The 16,579-nt window shown below is 40.3% G+C and overlaps 1 protein-coding gene across 1 annotated transcript in view; it reads left to right on the top strand.

The window, feature by feature from the left end:
* The first annotated feature begins 3,469 nt into the window (after positions 1-3,469).
* The window catches only part of LOC143896288 (uncharacterized), a 72,522-nt gene continuing 59,412 nt past the window's right edge, over positions 3,470-16,579 (top strand). Inside the window, exon 1 of the mRNA XM_077404045.1 lies at positions 3,470-4,255. Coding sequence (XP_077260171.1) covers positions 4,221-4,255 — 35 coding nt within the window. The 5' untranslated portion in view covers positions 3,470-4,220. The remainder of the gene's footprint in view (positions 4,256-16,579) is intronic.

Here is a 16,579-nt window from a genome sequence, read left to right on the forward strand (position 1 = left end):
AAACACGCGGGAGCCTCACTCGAAACGGCGGGCGCCTCCGCCAATATTCAATATTCCTTGCGCGTCTACGTTGCACGGTCTTATTGTTTTTCGACTACTCATCATCGCTTCGTGTAATGTGTACCTTCGTAAACGCCATTTTGCGAATAGCACGTCATATAACTTTGCATATAGGAGAAAATATATGATGGGTTCGTGCGCGTTGGTAGAGAGTAATGATATAAGGTCAAAGTTCTTTGTGGGGTTTCGACTTCTGGGTTTCAATAAATAAATTTCGTTACTGTATTCTGCCTCGCAGCGGAAAATCGAAATTACAAGACAATCCGAATCATTCATCGCGTCGTAATGACTTTCTTCGTTTGTACAGTGTCAACGAGGTGGCTTCCTCGCTTCGGCGAAACTACCCCGTGCAAGAAGCTCGTCACCGTGCAGTGTGCACTGTCGTCAATCTCGCAAATTTCGCTGGGTAAATTTCCCGTTATGCGAGCACTGAACATTTGTTTCTAGCGCTACACAAACAGAAGCACATCAGAGATTGTACAAAATTCCCGCATGAAAACTAGCGATTGCATTGCTCAGCGATTTTACCTCGGAAAAAATTTATGCACACTTTTTACATTGTTAGTCTTCTAGAATTGATCTCTGTTTAACCTAATTTAACAATACAGTGTTCTTTCTAAAAACTCCAGTCAAGTTTAAATTCCAATGAAATCAAGATACATTTGTAATATTTTTATAGTGGTAAAAAAAAGTGTCGATATAGGACGTCGAATTTATGAGTCTGTTTATCATTAAGGATCAATTCGAATGTTCAAGCGGCAAGACAGGATCCGCCTCGGGAAAGCATCCTTTCTTGCACGCTGTGGCCGCGGAAACGAGCTATTGCGGAATGCCTGGCGGTACTGCCACTTTGGCAATTTCCCTGCGGACGGTGCGCGGGATGCCGTTAGCCGAGTGCGAAGCGGAATCTTCGCGGAAACGCTTCGCGAAGCGACAGTAGTTCCTGCTGAACAATAGCCCTTTTTACTGCGGCTGGAAAGAAGGCGCTCGTGAATTCCTATTCTACTTCCATCTCCTTCTTTTTCCCGCTTTTCCCCTTTCTCCCGTCATCCCGCTCGTTTCTTTCTTCCTTTCTCTCCCCCCCCCCCTCTCTCATTCTTTTATATTCCTCGTTCTCTCTTAAGTTTTCACTTTATTATCCACTGATACGAACCGGCTGAAACGTAGCGAAAGAATGATAAACTTCTTCGCGCGACTTTTGCGAGGAACTTATTCGCGCTACGTGTCCGCGTTTATCGTCCGTAATAAATTAACGACGCTTGTAACTGTAATTGGCCGGAAAAGGCCGCCGATTAACGACGCCGAGTTTTCTTACGGTGTTGCTTTTCCGATGGAAAAGGGACAATTACAATCGCAACCGAGCAATTCGAGTCTTGATTACTCGGCTAATTTGCGCTGATTAAGCAAAGTAAAATGAGATAAAACCGTTTACGATAAATGTGAAGGAAGGGGGAATGGCTAAAGAGTTATAATCTTGATAATCAACACAAGAGAAAAGAGAGAAAGAAGGTAGTTCGTATAACAACAAAAAGTATGTCAGTTTAGTTTATAATCAAATTCTTTTTATAATTGTAAAAAATTTATTGGTAATCGTTCATCGCGTATTTTCTCGTACGTCCATGATAAAGTTTCAGCAACAATTGAATTATCTCGGGCGTTTAATTGTCAATCAATTGGCCAGGTGCGACAGAAACGTTGGAAGCGTACGGTAAAAGTTGTCGATTATTCGCAGTTTCATCGACAGCTGTAAAACGTATCCTACCTGAACATACCTAGCCGATATACGAAAGCAATAAGAATATCTAAGGAGAGAATGCGCGCCGAGCGGCGCTTGCCGGGTTTTAAGAAATACGTTACTGTTATGCAATAAAGAACGACTTATCGCTCTGCGTATTGATGCGTGCAACATATGTTGCGGCGCCGTGAATCGCGGCATTTTCATATCAATATCGAGCGCCCGCGTCTCCCCGACAATTATCATACCAGAGTGAAACGTCGGCGCATACATTATCGGGATATTGCCGATGATACAGCTACCTCCTTAACTGTACCGCCCATTACGATTAAATTTAAACCATCGGAGGGACGGATGAAATAATACTAGACCGTAATGTAGCGTTTCGCTATACGGAATTGAATACCGGGACGCGCGGTTATTGTTCGGCGCGATGTATCGTTCGATTTTCATAACGTTCCCTCCGACACGTGTTGCCGCTTAGCTTCCCGTATACGCTTCGCGGAGAAAGTGATTATCTGTGCTCGCGCATTAATTTCACAAAACGATGATTCGATAGCGAGCACCGCAGCCGGCCGATTACCGCAAATTCTGGGTCAGTGTTAACTCTGCGATTTTCTTTTTCCACGTTTTCCGAGTATCCGCGTAGTAAGTCGTTTATTGAGAAAAAAGAAGAAACAGTTTTCAGAATCAAAATACTCCATTACGGGCATGCGTGCGATCGAGCGATAACAGAACCGGAGGATTATACGCCAAGTATTTGAATATATTAATCGAAAAGATTATTTTGCGCGGCGTTAGTAAGTTGGTAAGGTTTGCAGAAATAGGAACGGACTGCGCCGTTCAATTAAAGTGTCACGGAAACCGTAAGACTGCCGACAATATCATTGGAATATCTATCATCGCGAAGTGACAAAACTAACAAGTACAAATTAATTCATTGTGCGCCTCCGCTTGATACAGAGATCATTATAGAACTAATTAGAGTGCGTATGGAGGTCGCGAAACCTAATTACTCTACTAATTAAAATAGTAAACATCGCTTTATCTTAATTAATATAATCCAGGGGAAATTATAACGCGTTCACGTATCTCATCCAAACTTAAGCAGCATTTTCGAAGTGCACGCAATGCGGGGCCTGTGCTTTTATATTATATTGTACTACCTATACTACACTTGCCATCGACAACTTCCCTTTAATGCACACTTATGGAACGTAATGACATAATGGCTGCAGATTATTCAATTTCCACAACTACCGTGAAGCATCACAAAGACTTTCGCCCCAAAGCCGTATACCTCTGAGCCATACTTGGTTGCAACAGGGGAGGAACAAGGGGCGGATGTCATGCCGTAGGAGAGTATTAGAAGAAGAACACGGAGAAGACAAAGAAGACAAAGACGAAAAAGATGAAGATGAAGAAGAAGAAGAAGAAGAAGTATAGTCGACATTCTGGAATGTCGCGCTCCGATTGGTCATCGGTGGTGGGCAGCATGCCCTCGGATTGGCCCTAGGCGCGTTTCCCCACCTTGGTAGAAATTCACTTTTTACCGTCGTCATTACAAAACTGACCGGCATCTCCTAGACCATGTCATTACGGTGCAGTGCTCCATACAGCGAGCATCCTCTCACGAAGCTATACCCATCACCACCTACCACCACCGCCACCGCCTCCGCTCCGCCGCCGTCGCCGCCACCACCACCATATCACCATCACCACCGTCGCTTACCTCTCCACTACCACGAGTACATCACCGCCACCTCCACCGCATAGTCATCACCGTCACCGCGGTCACCTTCTACTCTACGTCTCTACGCGCTCCACGTCCTTCTCCTCCTGATCTTCCCACCTTCCGCGACCGTGGAAGAAGAGCGCACTGCGGCCCACCGGCGCGGCGGTTATCTCAGCAGAGTGTTACACGGCCGGAGAGAACAGTGCGCAGACGTTGCTCCATTTCGGCTCTAGGCGCACTCTCGCAGCCGGCACCGCCGTGAGATACACTCGCGCGAATCTCCGCGACCGTTCGCGTTCGATCTACTGGCGGAGAAAAAAGAAAGAGAGAGAGAGGAGAAAAGAGAAAGAGAGAACTCGGTGGAGACTTATCTGTGCGCGGTCGCCACACTGTTCTCCACTGTCGTCCGCGTCGCCCTCGGGGAGTCGTCGCGCGCGGGATGTCCGATTGACTTACGCAGTGGAAACGGATATCGCGCGTCGGACGCGCGCAAGCGGAGGAGAACCTGTATTGCGTACGAGTGGTGAACGGAAACCGTGGCCGTATATATCCGTGTATATACGTTCTGCGCGCATCCTTTCGCTTTCTACGAGTGATTCTGTGATTCGTGATAGAGACCTCGGGTGATCCTTACGGAAGCTGATCCCAACCGGACGTTAGCGAGGGGTTGAAGAAGATTGTCGGGCTAGAATGGCTGGCGCGAGGATGGATCGGAAGATCACTATGTAAGTGACGATGTTGATTTATTTTGCACGAATTATAGGTAATTTGAATATTATACAGTTTAAATATCGCGATACAACGCATCGAGAATGTATTAACAAAAAGATATATTTTGCAAAATTGCTAAAAGCATATTTAACTCATATAAATTGTTTGTTATAATCTTCATGTTTCTTTATCGCGATGTAAATTATTACGAACAATTTACCACACGAATTTCACGACGAATTCCTTTCTATTGTATTCTCTCTTCTCGCAACATTCAACACCGGCCTGATATTATAATAATCCAGCCTGCAAGACTTTTTACGGAAAATACTTAACGTAATTACAGTCGTCGCAGCCTGTCATTAATTATACCTCCGGGCCGGTAAATTAAAATAATGCGTTTATGAATCCATGTAATTTTACCTCGGTACCAAATCGTGGGTTGATCCCCAAGGTAGATTATTTTCCGCTATCGTATCAAGTACTGATTACCGACTAATTTACGTGAAGATCAGAAATATTACCCACGGCGCGCGTTTTTCACGGGCTCGGTCGCGATTTGCTACGCTGATACGAAAAAGCGTATCTCGAGTGCGCAAGAGAAGCTCCCTCAAAAATGCCTAATCGATTAGTTCGAAGCGGAACGGCAACGTGTATCTGGTTAATCTATTATCCAGCTACTTGGCGTCCGATCTTCCGAGAAGTTATATATACACACCGTCTCTTGTACACATCGGCCTAAATAATAATTACACCATTATACCATTTTCTTTCGGAGGGAACGTGGCACAGATACCATCCTCTCCCGTTACAAACCTAAATCAGTGTTACTGCTGCATTTTTGTCACGACGCAAATAGTAGAAATTGCTATCATCCTGGCGCGCATAATCCGTCTTTTTTGTACCCGATCTTTTGTACATTCCTTTTGTAGAATGTATGCAGAAATGAATACAGAATAGAAATGTGTTACAGAAAAGAATTGAATAATTTGAATGTAGATAAATATGGTATGACAGGAAAATATTTTTCAATATCTTTTCAATTATCAAATAAACTATAAAAATTAAGCTTTTTAATATATATAGCATAGAATGTAATATATATATATATATATATAATGTACTACGCATTTAAATAAATTACAATAATAATGCTAAGAAAATGTAATATACGTTTCTTTAACTTAATGTACTTGATCATATTAGAATCTTGTACACGTATAAAATAATAGTATAGCTATCGAGAATATAACATCTTTAATGCGGGACCTGTTTCAAAACAGCATTACTTATTGCTATATATTCCACAGTAGCTTATTTCATAATTACTGTTCGCTATGGATTATCGCTTATGTCGGCAATCTCGAGAGTTATTAATTATTGGTTATCTTGCCTCACCCGTCATTTTGTCCCAGTTTCTTCTAAGTTCTTGTGCATCTTTGCTACGGTTCTCTTTATTGATATCAGCAAGTAATGATATCAATATCTTTTACGTCGATATCTAATAAAATTTAGTGATTTATTCGCATTTTAAATTTTCACATTTTTAATTCTTTCTTAGACGACAGATTATTATGAGGAGAGGGATAAAGGTCAAATTATGAAATTTTTGCGTGATTTAAATTGTAATCTTTAGAATATAACACGCAATTTTTTTTCATATATATTTTTATACAAAGTGCGTGTTTATATATATAGTATATCAAATATATTTAAAAATAATATATAAAAATAAATATTTAAAAATAATATGTGGAGAAAGAGAGCAAAATATCTAGATTATACAAAATCTTGCAAAGTGTATGAAATACGTACTTTAAATTTTTAACTTAACCAGGACGAATAATCTATCGCGTTATTTCTTCTCTGAACTCTGAAGTATCGAGGATCTGGCGCTAAACGCTCACCGTTCGGGAATAGTAAAAAAGGATGATAGGGTTTCGAAGACGAGAGGTTGCTCTCGATCTCGCGAACGATCGTCGCCGGTGGATCGTTCACCGCGTACCATCGGAGCGCCGACCAATCAAACGGGACATTAACCACAGTGCTCGGGAGGATCGTGCACTGGTTTGCATGCACCGAGAAAGGAAGCGATCACGAGCGATCTAGCTACTCCGACAGTTGCTGATGTGCGTGCGTTTGCTCATGCACACGCGTGCCGTACAATGCCTGAATGCAACGGAATTGCATTTAGAACCGTAGTGCCTTCAATTAACCGGAGATATACCGGAGGGCTCTCCGTTTTACCGGAATTTTGCTTTCGAGTTCTTACGGTACAGACAATCCATTTATCCCGATACCGCTTTATGCGCTTCTTGCTTTTGACTTTGCTGAACTTCTTTGGACTATTTAATTCGAGCAACGAAACTCATCAATAGCAGCAAATTAATGACGGCAAGCGTAAATACCACGCAAAGTTACGTATCATTCAGTATCATACTGTAGTGACTGTAAGATTCGATGATACTTATTACGTGTGCCATTACACGTAATTCCCGAAAGAAAAGTCGCATATATACGGAATAAGATATAATATCAGAGCTCCCGATATATGTGCGCGAGATCGTGTCAGCGATGTGCTAACTATACATCACGATACATGAGTTATGTATGCATATAACGTGACATATATATACAAGCAAAAGTATACACGAAGAAATACCAGATCATATAGTGTGTGGTTAATTTACAGCTACTTCTAGAGCTTGTATCCTCCTGGTCTTATCTCTACAACGTTGTTGTCAATACATCGTGGATTGTAATCGCGGAAATGCTCCAGTTTCTTTGATCACGAACTGAGATTAATGTAATCTTCATTATGATCAGCTTTGTTTGAGTCTTCCGTAAGTGCACTCGACGACAGTCAGTATCTTATTAATTTTAAAGACCAACACAAAGGAATCTATTAATAAACACTATACCAGAAGAATCAGTAAAAAAAAGAGCAATTTCACTTCTTATTTATATAAAACTCAAGATTATTATTAAGAAACACCATTATTATAAAAGTTAAAAATACAAAAATATATTTATATGACGATTACCGTAATTTACAAAATGCAGAAAGGTGAAAAAAATCATTTGTTACGCGTCGCGTGGTCTTTCGTCGTCACTGGTGTTGTCGTATCGAGAAGCGCATGGATCATCTCATTTAATTGAACGATTAAATCCCGTTGATATATCTTAATCTCGCTTTTACGAGCATCCGTGCGCGATACACGCCGATTTTTCGACTCCGTCCGCCGCGCCGGCGGGGATGATAGAAGCGCCCAACGCGGAAGCTTTTTCACGGGTGACTCGACAGGAATGTCGTCCTCGCGCTTTACGATCTTACATCACAATAAATGTCGTGGCGCATATTCAAGTTCTGTGTTTGCGCGAGCTCCAATTTCATGCAGCGGTAACCGACGCCCACAGATCCGTTCGCGCGCCGATCTAAATCCTAATGAAGCGATCGCGGAAGAAGCGATGACCGAGATTTTCCCGGCGATCCGAATTTTACGAGCGACGTCGTCGTGTAGCCGTAAGAAAAGCTCGCGTAACCGGCCGATATAGCCAGGCTTCGGCTGAAAACACCGAATTAACGTGACTTTTCTCGCCGCTGCCACGCCTGCCTCATTATCCAATCCGGGGCGTAATGAACGGTAACTCGAATACTAACCACGGGTTAACGTATCATTGTAGGTCTTAACTGCGGGTTAATGGATTCCGTGTGCGATCTTATCAACATATAGACGAGAGAAATCGTAATCACGCACATGTGAACAATTTATCTGTTTCCGTTCGTACATCAATTTGTACCGCATACGAAGAAGACTATATGTTTATCATTGTTAGAAAAATTATAACCCCATAGGAACAATATTTTAGCAATATCGTAACATTCGTATCGGTACTCCATTCTAAAAATTACAAAATTGTTTATCATTGCGTTTAGAAATAAATATTATATTACGATCGCCAATTCAATAGATGTGAATGTATTGAATTATTCCTCATACAATTGTGTAACAATTGTACATAATAATGCCCGCAAAAAATGAGATTACAGGTAATAATTACATTGGAGTAAAAAGAGATATTGTCAAAAGATTGACCGATATTAATGATATATTATAGAAAACAATAAAAAAAATATATATATGTATGTATATCGATACACACATTCCACGTCCGGTTACGCTGTATAACATTTGTATCTTTTATTCATTGCAAACCACGCAGTGCACCGCTGCAGTGCAGTGCTGCTTCGTGATGCGTAAAATTCAGAGAAAAATCCTCGATCTTCCGTGACACTGCTTTCGTCCGTCGTCTTTTTCTGCCTTTCCCTTGACTTCTTCGGTTGCGGTCTGATTCTCGCGTTCCAGGCGATTAGACTGTGGCCCATCAAGGGCACGGGCAATCGTTCCTCGCCGGGCTGCTTAGATGAAAAACTATATTGTGAGTTACCAGTTACTCGCTCGATCGGTCTTCACCGCAGAAATACTCCAACGGTTTTCCTTTCCGAAGAGATTCACATTGCGTAACCAATCGTATCAGATAGCTCGTACACATTCGCTTATTCATTTTAGATATCGTTTGTTCTATTCATTCTGTTCTGCTATTTGTCTGTATTTATTATTCAAAACTTTGCGAACTTGTTTAATCCCTAATAGACATTTAATGCGAAGATAACTGCTAAAATTCTCCGGAAAAAAATAGTTTAGTTATTTTGTCTTGTGTATGACATAGGTATGTATAAACAGTCGGTGCAAGTAATTACATAATCTCAAATTCCTCTTGCTGTTATTTCTTTTGTCTTGTGTCTCACACCTTTTCGTATATAACTTTATTTTACTTCTTCCATTCGGGACCAATATTCGTTCGCGCGCTATTTCTGCGTTTCCCATTGTTCCTAAAGAACAATTTCCTCGCTCTCTCTCTCTCTCTCTTCCTGTTCCTCTCTCTTGATTCGTCGTATCAAAGGTGAGAGGAAGATAACAGCAAGTGGAATTTTAAGTGGCTGTTGAAACGTTTATAGTCGGTTTTGCCTCGCAATTCTATCGGTGAAGTACGCAAATCTTGTTAGGTCAGGTCAGCTGTTTCCATCACGCACTCTAATATTGCCTATCCATTACGAGATATGTAATACAACCTATCTACATGTAATATATATTTCCTCACTTCCACCTATAATCTTAGCTATAATTCCATAATAAAATGCAATTTTATTCTCAGATCTAATATATTCAACTAAGCTATGTTCTCAACGATCAAACGATCAAGCATTTATCTGAATTATTCATGTTTTAAATAAAAGCGGAAGATTTAATTAATTGTAATATACTTCGATGATTTTCATCAATTATTATTTGTATAATAATACGGAATATTTTTTAAATCAATAATTATAAAAGTGCGGTGTTTTCACATTCCAAGCTGCTTATCAGCTCATAGTTAAGATAGGCGCTCGTACATCGCGTAAGGCTGAGCGCAGCAAGCGCGAATATAGTGAATTGGATGTAATGAATCTTGAGTAGTCAGGTGGACGTAAATTGATATTCATAACTGACGCAGAAGCGATTACCGATCGTGACCGGTCGACGGCATATTGCGCGCTCTTATGACCGCGACCGAGGCAGGCGGTCCAGAAAACTGATCGCGTAACGCGATTTCTGACTGACCATTATGTTTAGACGTGTGTGTATGATCTAAGATAAATTTATTGGCCATTTAAAGCCTCGTTTAAGCATCCATTTAGTTACTTATTTTTAAACTACCGTTCATCAACTACGAATATTTATTTTTATCAATCAATATAAAAATAGCCTTAATTTTTAAGACATATAACGTTTTAATGATTTAAATGTTAATGTTTATTTAAAAATATACATATGCACAGTATATTTAGAAGAATTTTAAAGGCTTCTCGCAATAATTCGCAAATCTGTGGAATAAGTTCTGTTATTTTTAGAAAGTGTGATAATGGGCTGTGATGATGTTTTCGATATCAGACAATGACTCCGATTTCGAATCGTCATATAACGGGTTTATCTGATTTGCATCGATCATCATCGAGTGCATCAACGATCACATCGATCGATGGATTGTATGTAAAGTCAACGATATGACATTGCAATATTTCTCGATAAGATTATTATTCATTAATAATCTTTATTAATGTAGATTTGTAATTGTGCCACTCTAAGCGTAGTAAAAAAGATGGGGTGAACAGTAATCGCCTACGGATATATCTCGCTTTAAATGGCGAGGGATATCCTGCTGCAAATGGCGACTCACAATAATTATATATGCCGCTATTACATGATCGCTCACAGCGAGGAATACGTCTGAATTTTATTCGCATATAGTACCGCAAGTTTCACAGGTTTCCCGGCAATCACCGAGTTTCGACTCGAAGTCACGAACTTCCATGAGTTCCATGCAAAGTCAATTACGGTGTTCAACTAGCCGAGGTACCGGGTGTTCCGTTAAATCGTGAGCAAGTGACAAAATTCACGATGGCGATTAGATAAAGAGAAACACGGATTCGGCAGAATACCTCGTTTCTTTTTCGAAACAGTATGGCTCATGATGATGAATACGTAACTCCTTGTTAAAAGTTCAGTTACCTTTATACCATTACACATTTACACTTAATATAAATTTACATGTCTCTGTAGGCTACCGAATTTTCCAAGAATACGCCATTTTTCGTGTATTCGTCTTACATTTGACTGTGAACTTGTGGAAGCTGAACAAACTATACACAAGAGAATTAACGAGATAAGCTCGTGGTAGCAGATAAAGCAAATTTACAATATGTATGAGAATGTGGAGAGATTCTCGACCTTTAATTTTTATCGCCCAAGAAATATGGGTATGTTTATAAGCGGCGACATGAGTACGTAATGGGATAAAATGTCGAGGACTATGCACGTGTTGTGAATTTGGGATGCACTTCCTTGGATTTACGACACGTCGCGCCTTGACGTTTTGCGTCTGATCAAGCTGAATTAAGGTGGTCCTTTCGTGAGAACCAAGTATTAGATAAGTACCTAAATTTAATATATGTTAAATATACAGTAATAAGGGACATGTGTACGAAAAATCAAGTGAGGTTACCGACACTTTACAAGAAATAAGTCATTCTAAATGTGCGTTCGCGGAGCGTGCCATTGTCATTCTATCCTTGTTTACATCTAACAAACGAGAAAGATAGAATGATGCAAATCGCCACGGCCGAGGTTTTCAACGAATAATACATGTACTTAGCGATCAGATGAATACATTATTCATGTCTTAAAATATTCCCTGAAGTTTCCGGATTTCGTACATACCTTGAAAATAAGGGCTTGCCGAATGTTTTGCTATGATATATGAGGTTAAATGAGTAGTGGATCCACGCGCATATTGCTTTACTCGTACTGTCATGCCTGACCTAACCTAAATCGAGTCCAACCGCACTGCTATTGTGATATTTTTTTAATTAGTAAATAATTAAATACGATTAAATCGTGCGTGTAAAATTATGTAATATTATTATAATTATTGGAATGCTGTGTAATGTTTGTTTTCAAAATTACCTCATGACGGACTGTTACTTGACTAGCTGGGTCCGCGAAAGGACCACCTCAATCAAGATGTATGTGAGCAGATTATCACCATCATCCTTTTAACAAAAAGAAGGAATAACGGTGTTCCATTAATGCGTCTTTGTCAAAACAAATAAAAAACGTCTAGTTTAATTAAATTATCCTTATCTCCGTGAACACCGGCAACGAGCGCGCCTTTTTTCTCCTCTTCGCGAAATGAGATTTGCGGTAATAAGGATCCGTCCGTTCTCGCGAGGACGCGTCATACAGACGAGCTCGCGACCGGTTGCCACAAAACGTGCTCGATTATGTCACGCTAATGTAACAGGCGAATCCGCTGTAAACGGACGAGGCTTCATAATTAACCGCGTTACCGCTTCCGACGAGGTCTACACGTGTATTCCGTAAACGGTGGTAATTTTGACGTTTTTCCGTAATCTGACAAACGTTTATAATTGCTTTCCGCGCGGCAATCTGTCTTTGATGGAGCGTCGCCGTCGCGTCAGAGAAATCCGTCCGTTCCTCGCGAACTTGTTTTCTTTGTTGTCACGTGTATAAACGATCAATGACTCGCGAACGTCAGCGGAGCGATTTAAAGGCTAACTAAGGATGCTATTCAACTCGCCGCGTAAGCGAATCGCGCACGAATAATCTCGTAATTGCGTCGGGATAATTTGATGACCGGGTTCCGCTCACTTCTGTATAGAGATCTAGTTTTTGCATCTTGTCACGCGAACGAAGTAGAGTTATTACCTGTGCAACAGGTGCTGGATTTAATCCATATATCGCCGAGTGTGTAATGCGATAGTTTGCCTTACATACAAGATTATGTTCCACTAACACGTCGTTTCTTCAAATAAAGTAGTTTTTTAGAATTTATTATAACATCTCAGAAAATAATATAAAATTTTATATACTTTCTGAAATATTATATACAAACTTTAATTAATGCTCCTCAGAAATATCTAATATTTAATCTAAATATAAGCCAATTTACTTACTTTTCTGTAAATTATTGCTTTTATTTTGTTCTAAATCGCACTGCGGAGCTATTGGTTCGTGAGATCGCGCCGATAATCGCAAAGAGATAATCCCACGAGTTCCGCGTGATCGATCGGTGACGAAAGCGAACGAGATGTATGTAACCCGAGGAGGTGATTTACGTCACGACCTTTCTCCGGGCCGAGATTGCGCACGTATAAATCCCGACTTTCTTCGCTTTCGTGACGGGGCAGGGATTTCCGTGCGGAATGAGGGAGCGGCGCGGCCGAGGAAGAGGACAACGACATTGACTGTCGTCGTGACCATGACTCGACGCCGTTGCAATTACGATCGAGTCTTCAGTCAGCCGGCCAGTCACCCAATCCCTCTTTCCATCTCAGTTTTCTCCCTTTTCCCTCTCCTTTTTTTTTTTTAATCCGTTGTATACACTTCGGCGCGGCGAACGACGAATGATCGCGCGGCGTGATCACGAAGAGCACGAAGATGACGGGCGGGACGGACAGAGAGGGCGGGCGAAATTGACCTTCGTGGTGGGACTGACCTTCAGCAGTGATGGTATCAGGCGAGTCAATCGGGAACATGAAATGTCAGTATGTATCGAGATGATATTCGCGAACGATCATAACGGTTAAGTGCATTTTTTCCTCTCGACGATTTATGGCAGATCTCTATCTTACGGCAGTTCACAGTGAGAGAATATTTCATTAGTCATATTATGCAACAGTGCGGTAATCTGATTGCGAAAATCTTATAAATGTGGCATATAAAGCAGAGTGTTTGATACATATTTAAATATTATTGATTTAAGAACTGATCCGTAAAGCTACTTTAAAGTAATACCTTTTACCTTTCAATTCGAAACGATATCTTCATTTAATATTACCTTATCTATATGCTCTTATTAAGGTAGCCAATTCGTACTGCTATGACCAGAGGTAATCGTAATTGCGCAAGAAAACGAGCTTTTAATCATTATGAAGTAAATAAGTACCAATAAAATAACAAATTAAGATATACATAAAATTATATAAATAAAACGGTTCGTTTATTAAATTAAAAAAATTGCAATTATTTTTTATGAAGATCATATAAAGTTTTACAATAACTTCGCAAGGAGAGAGTTAAAAAATTTTTGAATCACGTGTCTAATCGCGCCAGAGTAATTTTCGCCGCTCAAAAATCCGCTGTAGCCGGAAACAGCAATCGCCAGCGACACGGCCGGTGACCCCGGCGTATCGCTACGATCTTCGCTTTCGCCTTCGCGGTTTCTCGCAATAGGTAATATCTGATGAACGATCGGCCCTTCGAGTTTATTCTCTATACGGCAAAGAAGTCGAGTCATTCCGCGGACGGATTCCGCGCCTGTAATCAGGAGTATCCACTAGCGTCATAATTTCGAAATAGTTCAGAAAGAGAAACGGAGAAAAGAGAAGGAAGATTAGAGGGAAAAGTATAGCAGAGGGACGGGAGAGCAGTAGCGATATGTGGGCGCGGGCGCGCGCAAAAAGGGCAACAAAATCGCTCTGAGGGCTGCTTCCTGGACTTCGCTATGGCGAAGGCATACCTGGAAATCGGCGATGGCCGGTGGTAATAGGGAAACAGTTTCTCCCTCTTACAACTTCCCTCCGCTCGTGCGCATAGAAGTATGTATATCCGGTGGAGCGCAAGAGGTGCACCGCCGACACACATAAAATTCCGCGCGTAAACCTCTTACGAGATTCTGAGCGGTCCTGTCGGCGAAGACTCCGCGTCGGGTTCCGCTTCCGCCAACTGCTGTTGCTGTTTTTTTGCTGTTGCTGCACGTAGAGTGATTGCAAGTAGCTATTCTGATTTTCATAAGACCGCATCTCCGGTGGATGAGTGATGTAGACGAGTAATTGCAACGAGGTTTCCGGAACATCGGAAAATTCGTGTTATAGAACGACGATTAACATATAGATTGAACGTTTCCTGAAATTCAACTTTATTCATATTTCATGAAATCCCAAGCAACAGCAAACTTCCATGAATAAATGTTTGATATAACATATGAGAAGTTAATAGAAAAAGGAATAAAAAAGATCGATGAAAAGAGAATTTATTCTTCCTTCCTTAAATAAAAAATCTTGCGTAATTAAAATAATTTACAATCATAATCATTTATATGAAATGTACTGTACATGTATAAAAAAGTATATGACTTTTAAAAAAAAGTATTAATTATGGTCTGAAAGTTAACAAAAAGCTAATAGTGTACGAAATAAGAATAAAGGAATCTTTAAACTAAACAGGGCATCAACGCGCGAATAAGGAAAGAAAAAAATTCCCAATTCGGAAAAAAGTCAGCGATTTTCGCATCAATGTGAAATCGTGGAGCGTGTAATTGAATGCGCAGATTCCGCTTAGCACGATCTGGAACGGTAGAGCACCGACCTCCCAGGAGACGATTAACTTTATGAGTATTCTTTCGCGGATGACTGACATCTCGAAACGCGGGCACGAACTCGTAAAAAAAAAAAACAATCGGTTGCACAGGCGGCACCAAAGTTAGAGGGTTTGTGCAAGTTGTATTACAGAGCACTGTGCCGCGGCAATAACTGGCGGTGACACTTTAACACGAGAACACAAGCGACGATGACACTCCTCTGTGTCATCCTCTGTGAACCAGTGTCGCGATTATCGCTGCATTTACTCTGGTACCGTTTCGGTATTAACTCTTTAACTGCGGTACACTGTAATCATAAAACGTTAGCATTCTACATCGAGTTTATGCCTTCTTTAAAGCTAAACATGAAATGTGCATTACCGAAAATATGCATTTTGCCAAAAAATGTTAATAATTGGATACTATTTACACATTACCTATAACCTATAACACATTATATTTTTAATCGGTACAATTTGCATAATTATATAATATGTAATATGTAATACGATATATAGATTCGATGTATTTTATGTGATTAAAGATAGTTCTACAATTAGATTCGAAACCGGTTCTAAAATAAAGATATGAAAGTGTGTACTGATGATTTATTGCTAGATAGTATTGCATTGCTAGATCAACATAGATTGATTACACATCTGTGACAGATTTACCTACATCGTTCAAGAGCAACCTTGACACGAGCATCCGCGACAAATTAAAATTTTTTTTAGTAGCTAATTAATATTAATAACGTTATAAAGAGAGACAAGAAATAAGATAAGCTTGAGTTAGATAGATCAGACATTGATTTCATTCGTGACGATTGACAGCTTTATAATCTGAATTTTCTGTTAATCGGACCGACTTCGACATATACATATATGTATATTTTCTAATTTTATCTTTATATATAAAGTTTTTTTTTCGAAGCAAAAGTTTACGTTAAAAATTAATGAAGGATAACCGAAAACGAGCATCTGTAATATTATTCATTATATTTGAAGTTACCATTTATCGACGGCTTTATCTACATAGATTGATTACATCTCTGTGCATGACAGACGAATTTTTTAATTATTCGAGTGTAATAAATGCATGGAAAATGTGCATAAAATCGAGTGGTTTAGCATACAAATATAAATGGTTATAACAGAGGTATCGCGAGCGGCGATAAATAACTCTCATCGTCCGTCAAACATGATTTACAGTCACGCTTAAATGATTCTAATTAAGATCGTATCTCCCCGCGATCCTGCGGCGTTTCACCACTTCGCGATATAGTCCTCTCTCCCTCGTCGGCGAACGATAAAATATCGTTTGATCCGGGGTGCGCGGATTGCTGCCTTTCGACCCTT

This window comes from Temnothorax americanus, unplaced genomic scaffold (genome assembly GCF_048541705.1).
Source record: "Temnothorax americanus isolate GAGA-0224 unplaced genomic scaffold, ASM4854170v1 Scaffold1, whole genome shotgun sequence".
Lineage (NCBI taxonomy): Eukaryota > Metazoa > Arthropoda > Insecta > Hymenoptera > Formicidae > Temnothorax > Temnothorax americanus.